Source organism: Monodelphis domestica, chromosome 5, assembly GCF_027887165.1.
Source record: "Monodelphis domestica isolate mMonDom1 chromosome 5, mMonDom1.pri, whole genome shotgun sequence".
NCBI lineage: Eukaryota > Metazoa > Chordata > Mammalia > Didelphimorphia > Didelphidae > Monodelphis > Monodelphis domestica.
In genome coordinates this window covers 213,782,195-213,806,317 of record NC_077231.1, presented here as the reverse complement: position 1 = coordinate 213,806,317, position 24,123 = coordinate 213,782,195, and the positions used below count along the sequence as shown (strand labels likewise).

Genomic DNA, 24,123 nt, shown 5'->3' with positions numbered 1-24,123 from the left:
TGGAATTGCAAATTAGTGCTATCTTTTTGAAGGACAATCTGCAGGGTTACAAAATAATCATACCTCTTATATACTTCAAATAAATCCATTATTGGCCATAAACATTAACATGAATCATTAACAGCAATATTATATCTACTCAAGAAAAATTGAAACCTTATGTCCAACAATTAGAAAATGGTTGCACCAAATGTGGTTTATTGGTGTAACTGAGTAATATCATGCAGTAAGACAAATAAGAGGAATAAAAATGTGGAAATATATGAAATAATGTGAAGAATCAGAAGAGCACCATCAACAACTATATTAAATGAAAAATCTAAACACAAATATGAAAGTGAATGCATAAACTAGAAAAATGGAAGGGGATAAATAAGACATAACTAACAAATTGTTATCAACATTTAATGTGCTGAAATCAATTTCATGAAATATAAATAGTTGCAAACAATTTTGATTTTGCAGATGCTTAGAGTTCAGCTAATACAATATTCATTTAAAAACAATAAAATCTATGCTATATTTATCTTTGCTTTTGGTATAAATAATTTCCACATAGCAGATGTTCAATACAAAGATAAAATTGAAAATTATTTGAAAAGTAGTACTTAACTGCTGACTGGGCCAGGTGCTAATTAGATATATTTGTAGAATTAAATTAAAATACTACAATTACAAATAACAGAGCAATTCTAACAGTTGTTTTTCCTTTTAGATAACAGCAAAAGAAATCAAATTCAAAATGTAACAGTTTATTTTATATTTAATTCCTTCTACATTTTTCCTTACTTAAAATGGACTTTTCAATTCAATACATATACATTATAGTTTTAGGGTGAAAAACTATTACATAAGAATTAACAAAACTTAATAAGAAATGTAAAAAAAATTTGAACTTATTTCATTGTAATTATTTAAGTCAACTCTAAATTTCTCTTAATTCCTTTCTTTTAATACACCTTCTAAACTATTTTCCTCGCTAATTTCACTTGGTTCTTATCACACCTTTATTATTTTATGGTTGAATATACTGCTTCCAGTTGTTTTTGTCATTTTAATATAAGAATGTAGCATTCCCAAACAGACCCTAAGCTCCTTGAAGAAAAAATTTCCATTTATTTCTGTTGTTTGAGCCTCCTGCACAGCACCTAGTAGAGTTTTCTGCACAAAGTAGGTGTACAACAAATGCTTCTTGAGTTAATTAATTTAGGCTAATAGCAGGTAAATATAAGCAATGATTATCCTAGATGACAGATAATCCATATACTATGCAAATGATAAGTCACAATAAGCAAATGAGATTACAAAAAAACAACAACAACAACAACAAACATTTATTAACCACTTACAGTGTGTAGAGAACTGTGCTAGGCCCTGGAGAGATAAAGTTTAGATAAGAAAGTTTAGATAAAACAGGAATTACAGTAAATCAGTTGACAAGTGCTAAATTACTACATTAATCCCTTTTCACATTTTTGAAGATATGGGAATAACTGCTGACAACAGAAGAGTATAAAGCAAAGAAAATTAACCAGAATATACAGAATACATCATGCAGAAATAGCAATAATAAAGCAAAGTTCAAGAACAACCATATTTAATAGGCATATAGACTGACATACAATCATATTAAGTGCCAACTACTATGAATAGTATTGTGGTTTTATGCTAGGCAAGATCTATGATGAAATACAAGAAACACAGCTACTTAGGAGGCAATTACCATTTCACTGAGGACATTTAAGTTAACATCTGGCTCTATTAAAATTCTGATCCTAGATCTACCAGTTACTAGCTATATATAATTCATATTTGTATAGCTATGTTTACAAAATGCTTTACATATATTATTCCATTTGATCCTCACATAGTCTTACAAGGCAGGTAGTATAGAATTACTCGTTCCATTTTACAGATGAGGAAACTAAGACTGATTGGTCACACAGCTAGTAACAGATGCAAGATATTTCCTCATCCAAACTCGGCATTCTTTGACCACATCATGCAAGTAATTTAACTACTGAGCCTCAGCCTTCTCAGCTATACAATGGGGGAAAATACCCTTTTTTTGTGTGTGTGTACAATGATGAACTAAAGAATCTTGAAAGTTGAAAGGGACCACAGAAGCCATCTAGTAATAAGTAACAAGAAACTCTTCTACAACATACTCACCAAGTTGGTTGTTCTAGTCTTACTACATCGAGAGTTAGTCCATTCAACTTCTAAATAATTTTGTTAAGGTACTTTTCCTTTCACAAATTCACCTAATCTTCTTTTGCCCTCTGGTACCAACAAATTTAATTCCCTATCCATATGACTTTCAAATATTTGAAGACAACGATACATCTTTCCTCTTCATTCCATCCCCTCCCCCACAGTTTTCTCCAGTTCCTTTTCACAGTTCCTTTCAATTGATTTTCATAAGTCAAGATCTGAAAGGTCTTTCACCACAGACGACCAGTTTCCTTTCTAAAATAAGATTCCCAAAACTAGACAAAATATTCTAATTCTAGGCATTATACTTCTAAATTAGCTAACATTGCATTTCCTCTCTTGGCTAATGAATCATACTATTCACTAGCAATAGCTATTTCAAAAATACTCTGAAAATAAAATTTTATATAAATTATTAACAATAAAATAGTAACAAAAGACAATGATAATGAAATATAAAGATGAAGGGAATAAGATCTAAATGTTTATTTAAATCATTAGAGAAAACAGTATATGCTGGAGTTGTCCTAGAAAGCTTTGTAGAAGAGATGGGCCTTGAACCAATTTTGAAGTAATAACAAAGAATTTGGACAAGTAGAGGTAAAGGAAAAAGGTTATTTCAAATAGAAAAAAAAAACAAGGAGTAAAAGCCTAATGGGAAGAATGAACAGAGCATGTAGTGAAAGTGATTTGAAGCTGCTTATTTTGTATTTCATGAAGACTAAATAAAAAGCCTAGTTTGCAAAAAGATCCTGAAAAATATACATGTAATAGACTATAATGAACACTAAAATTTTTTTGAACACAGGAATGGCAGGATGGTAGCAATTTTATAAGCTTAATACTGTAATAATATATAGACTAAATTGGAGGGAACATAAAGCATTGTAATTAAGAGTTTATTACAATGATGATGGAGGAAGTAACAGGGGATGGTGGTAGCGGTATTTTTTTAAACCCTTACCTTCCGTCTTGGAGTCAATACTTGCCCAGGTCAAACTGCTGGGAAGTGTCTGAGGCCAGATTTGAACCTAGGACCTCCTGTCTCTAGGCCTGGCTCTCAATCCACTGAGCTATCCAGCTGCAGTGGTAGCAGTATTGATAGATAAGGCAGTATGATACAGAGGAAAGGACTCTTGAATCACAGGACCTGGGTTCAAATCCAATACCTTACATGTACTATCTATATGCTGGACAAGTCATTTAATCTGCTTGCAAAATGAAGGAGTTAGACTAGATGTTCCAAATTTACAATATTATGAATCTGTTAAAAGGGATAATAGATTTGGTCTAATGTTCAAATAACAAATTTAAAACAAAAGATACCACTAGCCCAAAGCCTTCCATTTATAGCTGAGAAAGCTGAGGCCCTGAGCAATTGACTTGTCCATGGTCATTCATATATTTAGATGACAAAATAAATTGCCTAGTCCTTACCACTCTTCTGTCTTTAACTGATTCTAAGATGGAAGGAAAGTGGGGTGGGGTAGAGAGGGAAAAGGAGGGGAAGAGAGGAAGAGAGGGAGAGAGAGAGAGAGGGGGAGAGAGGGAGAAAGGGAGAGGGGGAGAGAGAGAGAGAGGGAGAGACAGAGAGAGTGAGAGAGGGAGAGAGAGGGAGAGAGTGAGAGTGAGTGAGTGAGTGTGTGTTCTGGACTGGCTACAGGAAGACAACCATACAATTAACTTATAAGGCAATATAGAATCATAGAATATAAAAGTCACAAAAATATTCAGATCCCTGACTCAATGATGATTATTAGATTTTAAATTTATGAAGGTTATTGACATACACAGAAGTATTACCCATAAAAGCAAAAAAAAACTAGAAACAGGAGCCAGCTGGGTGGCTCAGTCAAACGAGAGCCAGGCCTAGAGATGGAAGATCCTGGATTCAAATCTGGCCTGAGACACTTCCTAGATGTGTGACCCTTGGCAAGTCCCTTAACCCCCATTACCTAGCCCTTAATACTCTTCTGCCTTGAAACCAATACACAGTATTGATTCTAAGATGGAAGGTAAGGGTTAAAAAAAAATGGAAACAACTATGTCAAACAACTGGGGGAATGTGTCCTGGAATATTACTGTAATATCAAATTAGAAATGTGAAATTATCATGAAGAAAACAATGAAATATGAAAAGACAAAATGATATAAAATATTGAAAGCAGAGCAGAACAATAAATACGAATTGCAATTATATAAAAACAAGAACCATAAAACATTAAAATAATGGGCAATATTGGCACCACCTTATGAAACTTAAAGCACACAGTGTAGTCTTCTAATAATAAACGACAAGCATATAACTGCATATATAATTCCTCATAATATATTTCTCTGCCTATTTGTTTTGAGAGATTTTAATTTGAGGGTAGAAGGTTATTCTCACTCTCTTTAGAACAGTCTTCCTACTTCTGAATTTCATTATCTGAGATCCTATACATGTCAACAGAAATCTAAATTAAAAAAAAAATGAAATTTATCCTGCTTCCACAAAATATGTACATGTCTCCAAAATTAATCATTAAGCCTGTTAATGGAAGGGCCTGATCTCTAAAGACAATGTTAAGCACTGACCTAGATCAGAACTGCAGACCACATTGTCTCTGGATTATTCAAAATCCTTTGGAAGCAGAATTAACTAAACCTGAAATTGTTGATGGAGACAAATCAGCTATTTTTAGACCAGACTAAATCACATGCAGTATATTCATAGTGATAGATGATTGTTTTAGAAAGGTACAATCACACATTAGATGGTTAGTACATACAGGTTCTCAAATACTCTGACAGTGAATTTAAAATTATTTATATGGACAACTTATTGGTTAAGTCAATTCATGGCCAATTTTTAATAGCAAGCTTTGGCCACCAATCATGTTCGTGGGCCACTTCTCAGAAATAGGTGTTCAAATTATTATGTTAATTTTTTATATTAGGCTAAGAGATGTAATCTAAGATAAAGTTGTTGCCTTGAAAAAAATCATGTTTAAAAAGTTAAATTCAGTAAAAAGTTGTCTTATTTGGTACTTTAAACACTTCCTTTTGCCAACAGACAGTAACTGTTAATTTAATAAGATCAATGCCAAAAGCAAATTGAAATTTACGTCAAGGTAGGTGAACAAAGAACACTAATAGGTTATGATGTGGGAAGCTAATTTTGAATATTGTTATTTTTACATATTTAATTGTTATCAGTTTTAATAGGGGTGTAAAAGGGTTTGTTAAGTTCTGCAGGCTGTAAAAATGTAGCAGCTCTGCTATTATTGCAAATCACTAATATTTAAAACCTAAGTTTCATTTTTTGTTTAAAAGCTTTATTTTTCCATGTAGTCTTTTTCTGATTGGCTGAGCACGTTTTCAAATATTGGCATTTCATGTTATAAAGTATCATTTATTTCTGCTCAGAGGTCTTCTCTCTTGCTCTCCCTTCTACATTTTTATTCTACATGGAACAGGCTACTTGTAACTTAAGATAATTCAGATTTTGTTTACAACATCCAAAGCAAACTAAGTTGTCTTTGTATGTCTATATATGTCTTCTTGCAGGGGTAAGACAACTTTGTGTTGCTCCTGGCCACTTCTACATGAGAGCTTCTTTAAAAACTATTTAACTTGGTCTGAGGCATTTCTAGCTATGACATTACCTGTGGAAGGGTATAGCAGAAAGAGCCCATTGGTTCCAATATCCTTTTATTGACTGAGACCCTGAACAAGTTGATTAGCTATCCTGTACAGACAATCAGGATGGTCTCTGAGGCCTTGTTCCAGCTTTAGATCTAGCATCTTATGAGAGAACCAGGGTGTTTTTGTGGCCCAGGAAAACTTGATGACAGAATAGTGATCAAATTAATTCAACCCAGAGCCAATTTTCTAAGGGTACTTTAAGCTGTGTGTGATGCAATAGTAATGTGAGTAACCAGAAAAGTGAGGGATCTTTGGATTTTTATTTTTTATGCTTGTTGACAACCTTTAATATTGTATTTCTTGGAAACTGATGGGATGTCCATCAATTGGAGAATGCCTGAACACGTTGTGGTATATGATTGTAATGGAACATGACTGTGTCATAAGAAATGACAAATAAGATAAACACACACAAAAAGAAAAACCTGGAAAGATTTACATGAAGTGACACTAAGTGAAATAAGCAGAACTTGGAGTACATAGTAACAGCAATAATGTATGATGATCAGATGTGAATGAATTAACTCTCATAAGTAAGGATGTAGGACAAATCCAAGGGACTCATGACAAACAAGGCTTTCTATTACTATAGAAGTAACGGTCTGAATCTGAATACAAATTGAAGCATAGCATTCTTCACTTTATTTCCTCCACGAATTTTTCTTTAGTGTAAGCAATGTGTCTTCTTTTACAATATGACAAACATAGTAATATGTATTATATAAAAACACATATACAACTTATAGCATATTACGGGGGGGGGGGAGATGGGAAGTAGAGAACACTGATCACAAAAGGTTGGGAAATTATCATTAAAAATTGTATCAATACATAACTGGAAAAAAATTAAATATACCAAAAAAAAACCACAACTATATTTCTTAAAGTCTTCTGGGTCATCTTTGACTTGGTTTCTGTTTGAGAAAAGGAGATAAGAATAATTCCCTCTACCTTTGGTACCATGGGGGGGGGGGGGGGGATTCCTCCTAATTTTGATGTCTCATTTCATTATACCTTCTCTTTCACAAATTTCTTTTATCTTCTAAATTCAAGTAAGAATAAGAGAATCTAAAGAGCAGACTTGATCTTAGGAAATGCAATAATAAAGCAATTAAAAATAAAGCTACTAAAAGATTGAGAAATTTAAATTGGCTCTTACTTGAAAAAAAAAATTTTAGAATGGTCGACACCATTTAATTGTTTCCAAAAAGCAGATAAATCTTTAGTAATGACTACTAATGCAACCACTTTCTTTCTTCAAAATGAGAATCCTTTCTCAAGAGCAAGAATAAAAAAGAGAGCTGACCTAAATGGTCTCTAAATCTTTAAAATTCTTAGTATATAAATGCATATATAACTAAAATGGACTTTTAAATACAACATTTTAGGTGCTTAAAAATCATGAGTCTCATATGTTTCTTAATAAAACCAAATCTGCTCATCATAAGGTCCTCTACTGACTCTGGTTTTATTTATTTATATATGTTTTACCCATTCCAATCATTTCTGAAATAGTTATTTTCATCTAACCTCAGACAAGTTATGAATCAAAGACTTGGCAGAAAAGGGTTTGGTTAAGACCATAGAAGCTTATTCTTTAGTTGTATCAAATGTTCTCCAACTGTTGTTAGAGATGAGAGAGAAATTGTTTATTTTAAAGGTTAGCAGAAAACTGGAAAACTTATAAGCTTTTCCAGAAAAAAGACTTCAGACTGTGCCTTAAATTTATTAAATTTAATTACTATGAAGCAATGTGAATTCTCTAAAAAGTCATACTCACATTTCAATTTAAAAAGAAAAACAAAGGCAAATAAATGAAATTTTTAAAAATATTCTTCATTAACATATTTATTAGTGTAGGTTAATGTTGATTCTACAAGTTTATGTGACATTTAAGAGTAGAGGGGTAAACTTTATTATGCTGAATTCCTTAAGACAAAAAGTACTTTGTACTTGTTAAAGAGAAGATGGGAGGTGGTTTCACATACTTCACTACACTCACTCTTCACCTTGAATTCAGGATCCTTTTGTGTTGTCTTGTTCAATGCTTTGGGAGAGTTTATTCTGTTAGAAATAGTTGAGATTTTTGTGGTAAGCCAGAGCAATAAGAGTTCAATAACTCAAATTCAATATACATTCAGTAGGATCCTATTGTGGACAACACATTTTAGTCAATATCTAAAGAAGAGGGGGAGGGGGAAGTCCTATGTTCTTAAGGGAATAAGTTCAAAAAAGTATAATAAATGGTGCTATATAATGAGAAGAATGGAGTGGAAAGAATTAAGTAAAGCTAGAAATCTAGGTTGGAGTTAAGATTGTATAGGGCTTTAAACTGAAAACTTTCAAAGGCATTTGTATAGAGGGAGAAACTACTGAATGATTTTGATCAAGTGAATAATATCTTTTAATCTGTGTATTATGACACATTTAAAGAAAAGATTAGAGAGGGGAAACAATGGAGGCAGGGAGACCAGTTAGAGGAATCATCATAATTCTGGCTAGGACTAAAGGTCATTTAACAGTGCAAGTAGACAGAAAGACAGAGCTGTGATAGAGTAGCTGTTATATGGCTCTTATTATAATAAATGTTAAAGAATTGGAAATTGAGGGGATGCCCATCAATTGGAGGACGATAACAAGTAATGGAACGTGATTGTGATTATGCTATAAGAAATGATGAAGACTTCCTTAGGAACTGAAGCAAAGTGAAGTGAGCAAAACCAGGAGTAACAACAATATTATTAGCATTGATCACTTGTGAAAGACAGCTCAAATTAATATAATGATCCACAACAATTCCAAAGGACTCATGATGAAAAATGCTATTAATATTCAGAGAGGTCTGATGAACTATGAGCATAGACTGAAGCACATTTTTTTCCAAACATGATCAATATGGACATAAAAATAAATTATTTCAAAGAGTAGCTACTCTGTTGACTGCCTCTTGTAAAAAGGTAGCTGATTACAGTTGTACAATCAGACATTATTTTCAAACATGGCTAATGTTTCTATTTTGTTTCACTGTACTGATGTTACAAGATATAGTTGTCCACAAGAATTTGGGACCAAGAAGAAAAAAGAAGTAATTAAGAAGTGACAGTGATATTTTTAAAACAGCATCAATTTAAAGCCTTTTAAGAATAACTGCTATATGAGAGCAAGACAACATAACTGTAAAAACTTCAGTCACAGCTGAGCTCTCCTGACATTCAAGATGTTCACACCTCTCACCTTTTATTACATAAGGTAAGCCTCACAGAATCTGACCAGAAAAAGCATTTATTAGAGTATCCACATCATGTTATGTAACATCCTTGGCACATGTGTTGAATGAAGATTCTGAAGATAATATTTATTAGTCATGTCACTGTGGGCAAATCACATGGGATAATAATGCCTACCTCTACAGATTATGAGGAATTATAATTTATGTTAAAGACATTTATAGACTGCTAAATAAATATGAAGTTTAAATCGCAGTATTATTCTCAAGACTTGATGATAGCAAAGCCTTGGCCATTCCTTTTACTTGGACTATGGTAAGTAAGCAAGATACTCTAAGGTTAGCTATCTACCCTTTTTAGCATTATCTCCTTTAATATTCTTTATCTAGTCAAAATTCATTCAAAAATAGTCAAATTCATTCAAAGTAGTTCTTGGAATTTTCTGAATAGATACTAATAATACAAATACTTTAAAACCTGTGAGGTTTTTTACGTCAAAAAGATATCTTTCCAGGTGAAAAGTTTGATAACAATCACCCCAAAATGCATTTAATGATTCCCCCAACCCCTCCAAAAACTAGTTCTGCTAGACATTTTTATTTTCACTGCTCAATTCCCATAGACTTAAACTCTGAAGTTATCTTTGTTCCCTCTTCTGCAATATTTGATAGTTTCCTAGGATTTTTTATCTAAGTTGTAGCTTGTAATATAGATAGCTAGATAGCTAGATAGATATATTTGTAATAATATTTAAGCAGTAAATCAAGAACACTTCATTCTATTTCTTATTCTGTCACTGATTCAAACTTGGAATTTGAATTTTAAATTTCAGAGTCAGAAGATCTAAACATTCATTTAACATTTATTTATTATTTCCACATTGACTTCTAAAACCACTGTGCCAATTCACAGTAAGAATTAAATTGTCTACTTGTCTTCCCATAACCAGGCAAACATTGAATTTTTGGATCTGTCATCAACTAATTGTATGCCTATGGAGGCAACACTAAATCTCTGGGTCTCATGTTTTTCTCATCTGTAAAATTGAGGACATCTGACTAGATGACCTCTCAAATCTCTTCCACCTTAAACTCTACAACATGCCAAAAAAAAAAAAAAACAAGCACTGAATACTTAATCTCATATACCTTCATCATCAGGGAATGTTCACAAGGTAAATAAACTATTTATAAGAACTGTGTTTTTCTCTCAGACTCATTATTCACTAATTCTATGAGCCTTTATTTTATAAATTATGGAATGGGGATAATGTCTGTCCTGATCATGCCATAAGGTTATTGTGAGGATTAAATGAGAACATGTATGTAAAAATGCTTTGTAAACTATAAAGCACTATAGAGATGTAAGGTAATTATTTATGACATTACTACTATGCCTCAGTTTAATCAACTAACTCATGATTATTCAAAATATTAGATGTAAGACTTGGCATGGATCTCTACAAAATAAAGAATTAAAAATAAGATACATCATTTAGCCCTTTTTTAATTAAAACTTAAAGTATTAACATTTTTGCAACTATAAGTTGGGGGAAAAAAGCTGTTAAAAATTTTGAAGAAGATATCTACCTATTAAAGTTCTAAATGGAAAATGCAGGTGAAATGATTCTGTCTTACTAAAAAACTGACAGGATTTCACATTGCATAGTATTAATTTTAAAACATTGTTATATGAAAAATACAAACTTTCTTTTTAAAAAAATCCATTTGTCCTCCCACCACAGGAAAATTAAGAGGTCTATCTTTTTGGACATATATCCAATATCCATGGTTTTTTCATGCCCTTCCTTTAATCTTTTCAAAGTGGGGCCTGGCTGGTTTATTATGACAACTTAAAGCCAAGAATCAACAAGAAAATAAATCTCTTCTTCATCGCTATCAAAAATTTCAGACTTATATGAGCTAAAAGTTGTGCAGGGTTCAACATCCTACACTATTAGATGTAGCATACTGATGAAAGTCATTTTTTCCATTCTCAAAAGAAGCCTAAGTAATCATTTGAACAACTGGCATTATATGTAAATGTCAGGAATTCCCTACCTCTTTTTAATGGTTCAATATCATTTGGTCTACCACAAATAATTAAAATAGTAGGCACTTAATAAATGTTTGTTGAATTAAATTCAACAACTGAATATCATCCAAAATCATACCAATGTTATAAAGTATTACAGAAAAAGTCAATTATTGGGAATAACCTACATTTCAACTGAAAAAGTACTCATTGCATAAAATCAGGTGCATAGCAACCTATTTTCTCCATTGTGCCTTAACCATCTAAGTCATTCTTAATGAAAAAAGTATACTTTTTACTATAAAGTTTTATCAAGATTAGAATGCCTAAGAAGCTAGTTTAAATTCATATTTAGATTTATGAATTAAAATGCAATGCCTATGATATTTTAATAACTAGCTATTTTCCAAATAAATTTCTTTGAATGATCAGGAAGAAGAGAAAATAATTATAAATTATAAAACTAAATGTGGCAAAAATTAATTTCAATAAAGTTTTTATTACAAATTTATAAATACCACACATCAGTTATATATACTGAAATTTAACTATGCAAAATAAGAATGACTTGAAAGACAGTCTTTAACAATTATTAATCCTGCTCCTCTCTGATACCATTATCATAAAAAGGTTACAAACAGATATATCACTATACCTATTACTGTACTGAAGGTTCAATGTCTAGAAATTGATTTTCATTATTACTAAATAACCAAGCATAAAATTAATAAATACATACAGTTCCAGAGAGAACATCATGAGGACAGCAGTTGAGAAGGTGACTCTTGCATACTCTGTCATCGCTGAATTTGATTCGCTGGCGGGTAGTGTCTCCTGTAATATAGGAAGTGACACCTAAGGTTAGACAACTGGAAAGCATTTATTTTCTGAGAACCCTACTTTTGCTAGCCTTTTATGTGTATGTACACATATAAGAAGGTAAAAACTAACCCTTTATAAGTTGATTTACATAATGCCCTGTGCCAGAAATTATTTAAGTATGCAAACTATAATGGACAACATGCAGTTCCAATATAAATTAATGAAAATGTAATTCAAAAAAAATCAAAGTTGGAAAAGCAATGCATTATAATAAATAGGGTACACCTCATAGAATCAGAATTTAGAGCTGGAAGGGACCTTAGAGATCATTAGTCCAACCCCCTCATTTTACAGATGAGGTAACTGAGGCCAGAAAGATTAAATGACTTGCCCAAGGTCACACAGTGAGTGGCATAACCACTAGAATAGATTTTATTAAATGGTGTTAAAGGTCTTCTCAACACTAAACACTGATTTTAAAAATCTTTCACATTAGATTGCAAAACATAAAAAAAAAATCTTGCAAACATTGAAATACACACTGCGAATCCCCACTGAACCCCAAGCCGCCATTTCTTCCACTATTTTGTTCCAGTTGCAGTGTCTCCCTTTTGCTGCTGGGGAGGGGGGATGGGGTTAGAGAGGGTAGAATAATGTGTTTAAGAGTGTACAAACCTGGAAGAAGTACTTACACACCAGTCAAACAAAGGTACATCGCCTAAATTCAACATCATTTAAAAAGCCTCCAAAGGCCCCATACCACTGAGTTTATGTACTCCCGTGCTCTACAATGCCAAGCTGGAAACATTTAAATTCATTCTGTCTTCTTGTTGACAAGCTGCACTTCCTACAGCAGCAGAAGCATCACCTGCTTACCAAATATGGATGTCCAATTGTAAGTTTAATAATCCATCTAAGAATCAGGTGGGCAACTTTAGTTTTAATAATATAAAGTGCAGATGTTACAGTTAATTAAAGAAACTTATTTTCTTGGAAAAAGAAAAAAACCATAATGGAATTTTCAGTACTGCATTCCATTTTCGGAAATGAGTTCATTCCTAAGGCATTTTTCTCTGAAGATACAGAGTGTTAAGCCCTGAGAAAATTATTTAAACCTTAAATTCTAATAATCTGGGTAGCATCACTGATAAGTGAAAACCTACTGGTGAATTACTGAAGCAAGAGCAACTGTTGGGGCCAAACAATCCAAACTCAGTTTGTCATTCTTCCTATTATCCTAAAGCTTTTAAAGTATTTTAAAGAAGGTGGATAAATTTTATGATTATTAACATAAATACCTATCCACTTCACATAGCGCCTGGACCATTCTAGTAACTTTCATCTATAAAATGATTCAATGATCCCAATTATTGTATTTTCATATATCTAAATAGCAAAATAAGATTCTTTAATTCATTGCCTTGACCCCCATTATATAATCTAATTTTGAAGGTAACAACTGTTTATTTAAAGGCAACTAAACATTTGTCATTTCAGATGGGCTAGATTTTGTTCAAATTGTTTTTAACTTGGTTAACCAAACTTTTAACAAAATACTTATTTGCAAACCATTTATATCAATGTCAAGACTAGTAATTCACAGGCTAAAGTGATGGCTTCAGAGCAGTTCAACAATAGGTTTTCTAGAGGCTAGTCTATTGTTTTAATAGGTTATTTTTAATACCCACAATTTGGATTAATCCCTTTAGTGTTCACGCCTGCTACTACAATAATGGTTATTTTGGGGGTCCTTTTTTTTTTTCCTTTTAAACACAACTGGTTTGTTCCACATTCATTAACACATCTGAAAAGTTAGTGATAACTCACGGCTCGGCGATTGCGGGGCCTTTCTGACACTCCCTTGCAGATTGAAGTAGGCAGGCATAGATACATTGAACCTTTATAAATAAAACAAGGGGCCAGATTGTTCAGTTTGTATAGAATAAATAGACTCTGCCAGCAATTTCAACACAGCATCTAGAAGTACATGTTGACTGTAAAGATTGTCGTATATGAAAACAAAAGTGAACAAAATCAAGTTTTTAAAAAGATATCCTGATTTAACCACCTAAAGCCCCAGATAAGAATTTTGCCAACCAAAGATAGGAGTCCCAGGTTGGAGCCCAGAGATCCTTGCCCTTTAGGTCAATTGGAATGAAAAATTATTTCACCAGCCCTTCCAGTGATATAAAGCCTAGCTTAAGTTGGAATGGTACTAAAATAGATTCACAATGGTAATGCTGCTTCTGGCATGCAGGCATTGTACAGACCAGCAAAGAAATAAATTAGTATTCAAAATCTATATTCAAGTTAAGATGAGGTATTGATACTCGAGGAAGAAAATGCTCATATTTAAGATTGTATAAGTACTATAAAAGCAAGCTTCTTTCAGTGCTTTCTGTTAAACCTAAGAATTCAGGGATATTTAGAGGGTAGAGTTCATGAATCAAGATTTATAATAATTTTACTAATAAAAGACAAACATGTTGATGTTTGTTTAAGTAGCATCAACATTAAATTTAATTTATTTTTAGGATGTAGCCTTTGGCTAATAAACTATAACATTGAATTATGAATTAAAGCTGCCTTAAATGCAATGAGGATTTTTTTTAAAGTTCTACTGCCATTAAATCCCAAAAATTATTTTAAAAGTAATTTGTCATTGTCTAGCACTACATGTACGTGAACACCTCAAAAATACTAACTAAGATAACTGGAACTAACGAATTGAATTTAGATATTAACCTCTTTTCTGTAAGATTACAAAAGGTTTCATAAAGCAACAAAATAAAACTTGAAGCAGTATGAAATATAAGACACAGTTGATTAGGACTAGCAAATAAGTATTGGCTTACTGCTATTTTATGGTTTCTAAAGAAAAATTTAAGTTTTACTTATTTCAGTACAAATTAGCCACACTACCATGAAATGCAGTGTTTGAGAATTTATTATAGGTTGTGCACTAAAAGTAGAGCTCTGCTGAAAACAATAAAGTGCTTTGAAAAAATTTAGAAGTTCTAATAGTAGATTCGGTTTCAGTTAAGGATCTGACCCAAACCATGTTTTTCAAGAATTAAATAGCCACCATTTTTTTAAAGAAGGGGGGAAGGGGAAACTACATTTAGAACCTAGACAAAGCATAGGTGCCCCCAACGCAATGTCTAAAAATTGTGCCTTCACAGTTATCCCTCTGGAGGGAGGCTTTGAGTCTGAAACTCTAACATACTGACTTGCTATAACAAAATAAATAACACAGTCAAATTTGCTAGCATTAAAAACACAATCAATTTAAAAAAATAATTCAAGCTTCCCTTTTGGCACAACTGTTCTACCTAAACCCACCTCTGTGAGCATATGCATTCCCATTTTATTCCCTTTTCACTTAATGCGATAAGTTCTCGTCAAAGAGTCTGAAGTTCCCTCACTCCATATCCAATCCATGTCCCTGCACTATCTCTCAGCCTTCTCCCATCTTAGAATCTCTTAGCTTTTTCAAAACCTAACTCAGGTGCTATACCTTCTATTGGAAACTTTTTTTGCTCCCTCTCTCCTCCTTAAATACTTTACCTTGAAAAGATAAGATGCTGAAACTTTTCAATAGAAAAAAAAATTCTTGAAGGGCAGGAATTGTTTTCTTTTTTTCTATACCTCTCCAGAACTTAGCATATTGCCTTACATAGAGGATGCTTAATATGTTATTGCTGTTCATGGTTCCATTGCAACCAACAGGAAACAACAGTAATGTAGCTTGGAACTTCAGGGTATGGGGAACACCATTTCCATGAACAGAAAGAAGATTGGGTTTTCTGGGCAAAAGTCCACAATATCAAATAAATTAATTCTTTTTTAATGCTAAAATTTTGTCCAAATTGTCATTAAGCATTTGAGAGTCAACTATGAGCTAGGGTCTAGGATATACAAAGTATAAGGTATGGACCTCATCTACAAGTTTACAGACTATCTAGGCAAACAAGATATCTAAAATAAATAAGAACGCAAGGAAGCATAGAGTAAATTCTAAAAGAATAATACAGACAATAGTCACTACAAGATTTATGAGAAATTAGAAATTGTCAAAGGTCAGGCAGTTTAAGAAAGGCTTCATGGAGGGGATACAACAACTGGTGTCTTAAAAAAAGGACTAAAGCAAAAAAAAAAAGAGAAAGGAGGTAGGAATATGAATATATGCAGAGAATAAGTAGATTACTTTGTCTGAAGCAAAGAGCTTATGTAGAAGGGGGGTGAAAAGGTGGAAGAAGCAGTGGCCAAATAGTGGAAGGCTAATTAAAAATTCAAGGAAAACACACTAATTTATACAGTGGATATCTGCACACTATTTTACATTATATATAAACAAGCATCTGGTTTTGATCCATAAATTTCTAGCTATTTAATGGTGTGTAGATACTATCTAAAATGAGGATATTTAAGGGCAAAAGACAGATAAAATTATTTCAGTCCATACCACTGAAAAAAAAAACAAACCACTCTTCCCCTTTCGGCCCATGGGAGAATTGTGGACCATGGAAACAACACAAAGCTTAGCATGTATGCTCTCCAGTACCTGTCAAGTCTTCATGCAATTCAAGAGAACTTGGGTTGGTATTTATGTAACTAATAATATGACTTGGAGGAGGTAATTCTCCATTGACAGGTCTCTAAAGGGGAGTAATGTCCAATCCTAAATAAACCCTGAACTGAAAGAGAAGACCTTTGAGATACAATTCAATCTCCTTCATTTTACAGAAAAAATGTTAAAATAACTTAGTATGTTGGAAATTCAGCACAGTTGGAAATTTAGCACACTAATACTAAGGTTTCACCTGCAGAGGACGTCCACATCCCAAGTTTTTCGGTTGCTGGGTGCCCATCAACTTTCTTTTCCCTTTCCTCCTACTAGGAACTGCCTTAGGGAAGGGAATTTAGGTCAGAGTAGGATCTGCTGACTGAATTTGCCATCCCAATCTACCCAAAGATGCCCCCATTTTTAAAAAAAATATCTCTGCCACACCACCTGAAATTCATCAAACTAGAAATTAACAAGGATCGAAAATCCTACTCCTGTTTGAAAACATGAGCTCCTATTTTTGCCCACAGTCTACACAGGAACATGGGGAACATACTTGGAATCATACAGCTCAACTAGTTTACTATGCTAATTTAGGAAACTGAGACTCAGATGAACATATACTTCCTCCCTTCATCTCCTAGATCTATCTGACCCCATTGCCTTTCTCTATCCCCTCATTTGTTAAATTGAGCTGGCTCTGTCTGTGGTAATAACAAAAATATGAGCAGAGAAATCTAGAATAGGACTCAATACACATCTCCTTCTGCATTCATGTTGCTTAGCGGACAATACTGTTCTCTCCCTTGTTCCCGACCCACTCCTCTATAATTACAGTGGAGGAAAAACAGGGAGGTGAGTTCTGCTTCTTTTTATCGTAGATGTATGACTCAACTACCTCTCTGATTTCCACGTAGAACCAATTTTAATTGCTTCAATACAATTTTATATCACCTAAATAATGTCATAAGTAAAAAAAGCTTTAGGAATGATATGGCACAGTTCTGCCTAAAAATCAGAGAATGGAAGAAACAAGATCCTTTCTAGGAAGATATCTTTGTAAGAGAGGAGAGACACTCCACTCATTCAAAAGGAACTTTGGCTTAAAAAGGAAGAAAAAGATATACTACAATGACCACTTTCACATACAAAAAACAGCTATAGAGAACTTCTCTCCTATTCATCTTTTCAACTGGCAACTAATTGTGACTTGAGGGGTCTCCATTAAAGTCTTTGATCAGTTTTCACAATTTTAATTGAATAACTAGACTGGAAGAGACTTTGAAAGACATGTGGTATAGCCTTTTGTCTTTAGGCAGAACTACAACTAACTAGAGATGAATTATTAGAAATTTAACAAGTACATTAAACATCCAACCTCAACCAATTTCCATATTCCACATTCCTACCTATATTTCAACCTTTCTTTAACTCTGACCTACTCAAAACAAAATTCAAATGATTATTTATATATCCTACCTTTTCCCTAACCACCCTGATTTTTGAGTCCCATCAATTAACTTTTTTTTTTTTAGTTCATACTTGTGGGGGAAGTTTCCAGCAGAACTACAATTATTCTGCAACTTACATCCTAGGGAGCGGCCTGGGGCATTAGATAGTTAACTGGATGGCTCAGTTTCGGTAACAAAAGCTGAACTTGAACCCAGGTCCCTTCTGCCACTATTCCACCAACCTATCATCCAAAATTTACAACTCAAAAATTAACCCCTTCCAACTCCAAATCACTACACTGCCATGCATGTCCTGTTCGTCCCTGTTCATATTGGCTTATTTTCAACTTGTAATTGGGGTTTTTTCAAAAGGGACCTACCCAGGAATTTTTTGAAGTGCTGCTACTGCTGAGTTGCAAAAACATAGCAATCGCTATAAATATTGTTTACTGGGTTCTGACACCTTTTGACAGATTCAAGGGATCATAAGTTAAGATTGGAAAGGAATTGAGAAAGCATCTAAGCAAATCTCCTCATTTCAAAGATGAGGTACCTGAGTCACCATAGAGCAATGTAATGACTTAACCAAAATAAAAAGTAGTAGTAGAGATAGGATTTGAACTACTTCTCACTCTAAATCCAGAACTCTTAGTAGTTCAACTGTTTTTTCCTTCAAACAAGAATATAAAATTTCAGACAATTCGGTAAAACTATCCTCTGACATTCAGTGTTTTCAGAGTCCTAGATATTGCATCTATAGTCCAAGTATTTAGCATAATCTGTCACATAAACAGACATTCAATACTTCTCTTCAATACTTATGCTATTTCTAGGATAACTAGTAACTAAGCTACTCTAGTTATTACAAGGAAAAGAGCCTTAGAACTCTCTGGGCCTGAAAATCAAAATGAAAATTTTAACAAGCAAAGTAACTAGAAGTTACCTTGTCTATTTCAATATGTCCATGAAAGGAAGGAGGGATTGATACGAGACACAGGAATGGTAAAATTAGAAAAAGATGTTACCTTATAATGCACCCCACATCTGTTAACCCTACACAAGCAAAAGTGCATGGGCACTGATAGAGGTGGATGCCAGTAGAAAACTTCTAAAGACTACACTTACATCCCTTTGTGGTACTAAAATAGCAAGTACAATTTGAAAGATGCATTTTGTGATGTACTTTCTCCAAGAAGGGCTGGCTGGATAGTATTTTTCAGCCTTGAATATTTCTTATTTGCACAGAATTATAGGCTCACAGAATCTTCCTTTCCTTATGAAATCTTATCCATCCTTCAACATTTATTTCCAATGTCACTCTTCCTCCTTGAAGTTTTTGTCAATGATCTGAAATGGTATTGATCTCTACCTCTTGTAGCACATTAGAATCTTCCACTTATAGTAGTCTATTTTCATTTATATTGTGTCAATAATAGAAGTATGTCTCTCCAACTAGATTGCTTTAAAAGAGATTATGTTACTGATCCTTACCATCCCTACTCCCAAGGGTACCACTCTGAACTTCATAGGTGATTAAAATTTTTGTTGAATAGAGCTACACTAGATTTCAAAGTTAATTTAGTCAACTATAAAAAAACCCACAAACCTCACATTAAGCAACAAGGTGTAGCAAAAAGATTCCTGGATCTACTGTTGTAAGAGTTACTTTGGAATCCCAGATCTACTACCTACCCTTTAAGACAACAAAGACCTACAACTAACAGTACACTGGTCCACCAGTACAATGTAACTCCCTTCTCCCCTTCCATGACACCAGTCTTCTATTGTTTTTAAGGGAAAAAAAAAAAGTAGGGCTCTGTTTCTTACTGTGTCACAATGGGCAAATTTACTGGCCTCCATTTACTCATCTTTAGAGATGGGGGGAAAGGGAATGGTTTGAACTACATACAAATTTCTATGTTCCCTTCCAAATCCAAATCATGTGATCCTTAAGAACCACCTATGTTTAAACAAATGAAAAGAGATGAATAAAGCTGAAGACATGAAAGAATTGTTCAGTTGGTCAACAGGAAAAGCAGCACTCTCATTGATTAGTGATGACTATAAAAGTCAGCATTTTATAGTTCAAAGTCAACACAGAAGAAACAGTAAAGAGAAGTGAGGCAAGAAGAAAAATAATAAAAGGCAGAAGACTACTAGGTAAATAAACTCAATTATCTAGCTCTCAGTACAATGCTTAGCGCAAAGTAAGGAATTAATAATTACTTGATTGAGAACAGTGGGAAATGAAATGTGAGAAAAATATTGTCCCCCTCACCCCCCCAAAAAAAAAGTTAGGAAAGACTTTAAAATAGCAAATCTTAATTCTATAGGGGCAACCAAATGGTAACAGTGAGTTGAGTGCTAGACTTGGAGTCAGGATGATTTGAAATCAAATTCTACTTCAGACACTTAATTGCTGTGACCTTGGGCAAATCATCTCTCAGTTCCCTCTTCTGTAATATGGAATTAATAATAGCACCTACTTCCCAAGACAGTTGTAAGGATAAAACTAGATAACATATGTAAAATGCTCTGTAAACTTTAAAATGCTATATATAAATGCTATTTATAATTTATTACTAAAGCACTGTTTATATCTCAAAATCAAAATAAGATAGTTTTTTAAATGTATTAGGTTTCTCTCTCCAATTAATGTCTTATCCTTTTCTTGAATCCACCTCCCCACAGATTATCATAATATATAACACATTTTAAATGATGGGGGGAAAAGAGTCCCACAGGCCAATAACCATAGAAAGCATCACCTAAAGGAACATCTAGAACAGTGCATTTCAGTATGGTATAATGGAAAAGGCACTGAGTTTAGCAAGTCTCCTCAGCTCTCTAGAATTTCCTTACTCTAAGATTTGGGGATTGGACTAGATGATTATCTAAGATCACTTACAATTACAAATTCATGATTCACGACTGGGGAGATGTCGAGGATACATTCAGTGCCAGGGTAATAAATTCCAACTTGCCTCTGAGGATAAGGCATCACTGTTTTCAAATAGGACCATGGTAAAACGCATACACACACCAAATAGCTGGTGGGAGCTGACAAGGGGAGGCAGGAGGATACAAAAATCTTAGCAATTTGTAGTTTCTAGTTTTTCAGTTTCAGGCATGCTTTCTTGGAAAAAACAATCATGCCATGTTCTGCCACTGCCACAGCCTCAATTTAACTTCTACTCTCCCTGTCTCCCTCACCATCTACATATAGTTCTTTCTCTAGGTGCTCTGTGAGTCAGAGCTCTCAAATACTTGGGAATCTTCCCATGACCGTAACACATCAAATTTTAGGGGTGCAGATTCCTCCAAGACTAGGCCTATACAGACTCTACCCATCACCAACTTTCAAGAAAGAGGCAAGAGTAGAAGACAATGAAGCCAAAAAAAAATGGTGCTCTTATGAAACCTGGTCTTCTCAAGAAATCTAAAAACCATATATATCTCAATTATTGAATTATGCTTAAAGGGTAGCATATATATTCACAATATTTGTGAATTTTCTCAGTTGCAGATATAGATGATTAAGGATCATGATTAAGGATGGTATTCTATACAATTCAGTCCTACAGCAGAATAGAGAAGCAATCAAACAAAGCATAATTAAACAGTAATTCTACTACATTGATTCCAATAACAGACAAAGAATTGAAGCACAAGAAAGTTGTGCTAACTTTAAAAGAGAAAAATAACTGTATATGTATTTCATTATGATACCAAAGGACAACAAACTAAATTATTTCCAGATTTAGGAAGGGAAAAGCTGTTAAGTAAGCACCAATTGACACTGCTCACAACTGAACAAAATTGCCAACTAATGTTCAATATGAGTTGTTTCTAGTAAAAATATTATAGTGACTCCATTATAATGATTTTAATTAGCTCAATGCTAAATGAGAAGCCAAATTATTTTTTGAGCAAAATTAGTTAAGCCTTTTGTACTTTTTGACAAATGGTTTACTTTTTTTTTGCTTTGTCTGCTGTGCCTATAGTTTCTATATTAGTCATATTGGTCATTATTTCCCCTCAATCTTTTTTAAACATCTTAATTCTAGCCTCATTTTTTCCCTCTAATCTTTTATCTCTTCTCTCCATGTCTTTCCAGTGACTCTTCCTCATGCCTGGAATGAAGTTCTTACACCTCATAGAATTCCTCATTCAGTTCAATTCCCCATTAGATAAATAAACAAAGCATCTGAGCAGATGTTTCTCATATGAAAAAATAATGCTATAAGTCAATAATAACAGATGTGGAAATTTAACTACTTCTTAAGATTTCACCTAATATAATACACATCAGAATGGCAAAGACACCAAAAGAGAAAAATAACAGTGGTTGCAGGTGTTGTAGAATGGCTGGCATACTGCTAATAGAGCTGTTTTGTAAAGTAGTTTAATCATTTTGGAAAAAAATTTAGAACTATACTCCAGACACCAAAAACTACATAACCTTTGACCCATCAAAAAATACTATTAGATAGGAATCTCCAAAGAAGTCAAGCACAAAAGGAAATGACATATGTACAAGAATATTAACAGCAGCACTTTTTGCTTTAGTAAAGAACTAGAAACAAAATAAGTACCTTTCAGTTGGAGAACAGTCAATTTGTGGCATATAAATGCAATAGTTTTATACCATAAGAAATGATATAGATTCAAAGAACTACAGAAAGACTAGACAAACTGACATGAATGAAAAGAGAAAAACCAAGAGAATAATTTATACAAAAATTGAAGGGAAACAACACTGAAAGACTAAAGCAGCCATCAATAATGACTATAAAAAGACTAATGCTGAAACATTAACTCCAAGTTCCTGTTGTAGGTAAGTGACTAGAGGTACAGAATCTGATATAAATCCTCAGATAGCCAATGTGTTGATTTATTTTGCCAGACTATGCATAGTATTTACAAGAGAGAGATGAGGTGGTGGAGTAAGAGTCTTTTTTTTTTTAATGCGCAGAGAAGGTAGCTAGTTAAGCAGCACAGCTCCAGGACTTGAGTCAGGAGAATCTGAGTTCAAAACCTGACTGCAGACACTTCCTAATTGTGTGACCCTAGGCAAGTCACTTATCCCCAAGTGCCCAGCCCTTGACACTCTTCTGTCATAGGATTAATACTAAGACTTAAAAACAAAGGTGAAGACTTCACTAAGCCATATACGAATATTTTTTAAATGTATAATTTATAATCCTCTTCCCTGTTCTTTACATTTTGAAATGTTTATGTTGGTTAAGTTCACATTAAAAAAAAAGATGTAGAAAGCCTTTCCTAACTGATGGTGATATCTTTAACTAGTTCAACTACTTTGTATTTATTCTGCATAAATAAATGTATGCACATGCTATTTCCCTACAATATTAAATGAAAAATCCTTGAGAGTAAGCATTGTTTCTTTTCTTTTCTTTTCTTTTCTTTCTGGTCTTTGTAGCCCAAAAGAATAAGATGATGTTGGGATACAAAAGGAGTTTAATAAAATGTTTGATTAATTTCTTCTAGTTCCTATTTTATTTGGCCTTGTGATTTTCTTGCTAGTACCAGTTCTTACTATTTTAAAAAATATTCATCCTTTAGAATAAGAAACCATATAAAATATCCTCAAACACTTTTTCAATCTCTATTACTTTAAGTATGTAAGCGGATATAACTGCTCCATAAAATTTGTTTTATTTTACTCTAACTGGCACTCTGCTTTGACCATTGTTATATTTCCATGTGGGTTTAGTCATACTTATTCTCTTTAGTATTTCCATTTTCTGAAGAGGATAGGGAGTAAGGAAGTCTGTTAAGGAGCTTCACTTTCTTCTACCACCTCACTCCTAGACACTCCTAAATTGCCTAGATCAGTCTAGTAAAGCTACAGTTCTTTCCAAGTGAAATATAAAAATAGCAAATTAAGTTTTGGGCCAGTTTTTCACCTTTTACAGAGAACTCATGTTTGTACAGATTTTTACTATTGACAAAAACAGTCTACTGTGTACCAAATTCAACACTATAGGCACTTGATAAAGTGTCCCCAAGGTATTACCCCATTAAAAAATTAATCTAACTGCCTACTTTGGTTATTTCAATTGACAATTCATGTCCCTTTCCATCTTTGTAGCTTACC

General features: G+C 33.4%; 1 protein-coding gene across 7 annotated transcripts in view; it reads right to left on the bottom strand.

The window, feature by feature from the left end:
• LUC7L2 (LUC7 like 2, pre-mRNA splicing factor) overlaps window positions 1-24,123 on the bottom strand; it is a 64,718-nt gene that overhangs the window by 33,717 nt on the left and 6,878 nt on the right. For 3 of the 7 annotated variants that reach the window (XM_007504406.3, XM_056799764.1, XM_056799762.1), the window contains exons 2-4: window positions 13,812-13,882; window positions 12,527-12,601; window positions 11,902-11,996 (exon numbers count right to left, since the gene is read on the bottom strand). In XM_007504406.3, coding sequence (XP_007504468.1) covers window positions 11,902-11,996; window positions 12,527-12,601; window positions 13,812-13,869 — 228 coding nt within the window. In that variant the 5' untranslated portion in view covers window positions 13,870-13,882. Of the gene's footprint in view, window positions 1-1,349; window positions 1,375-11,901; window positions 11,997-12,526; window positions 12,602-13,811; window positions 13,883-24,123 lie in introns of those variants that run through there. The other 4 variants (XM_001367872.5, XM_007504407.3, XM_056799763.1 and 1 more) reach the window with 3 other exon arrangements.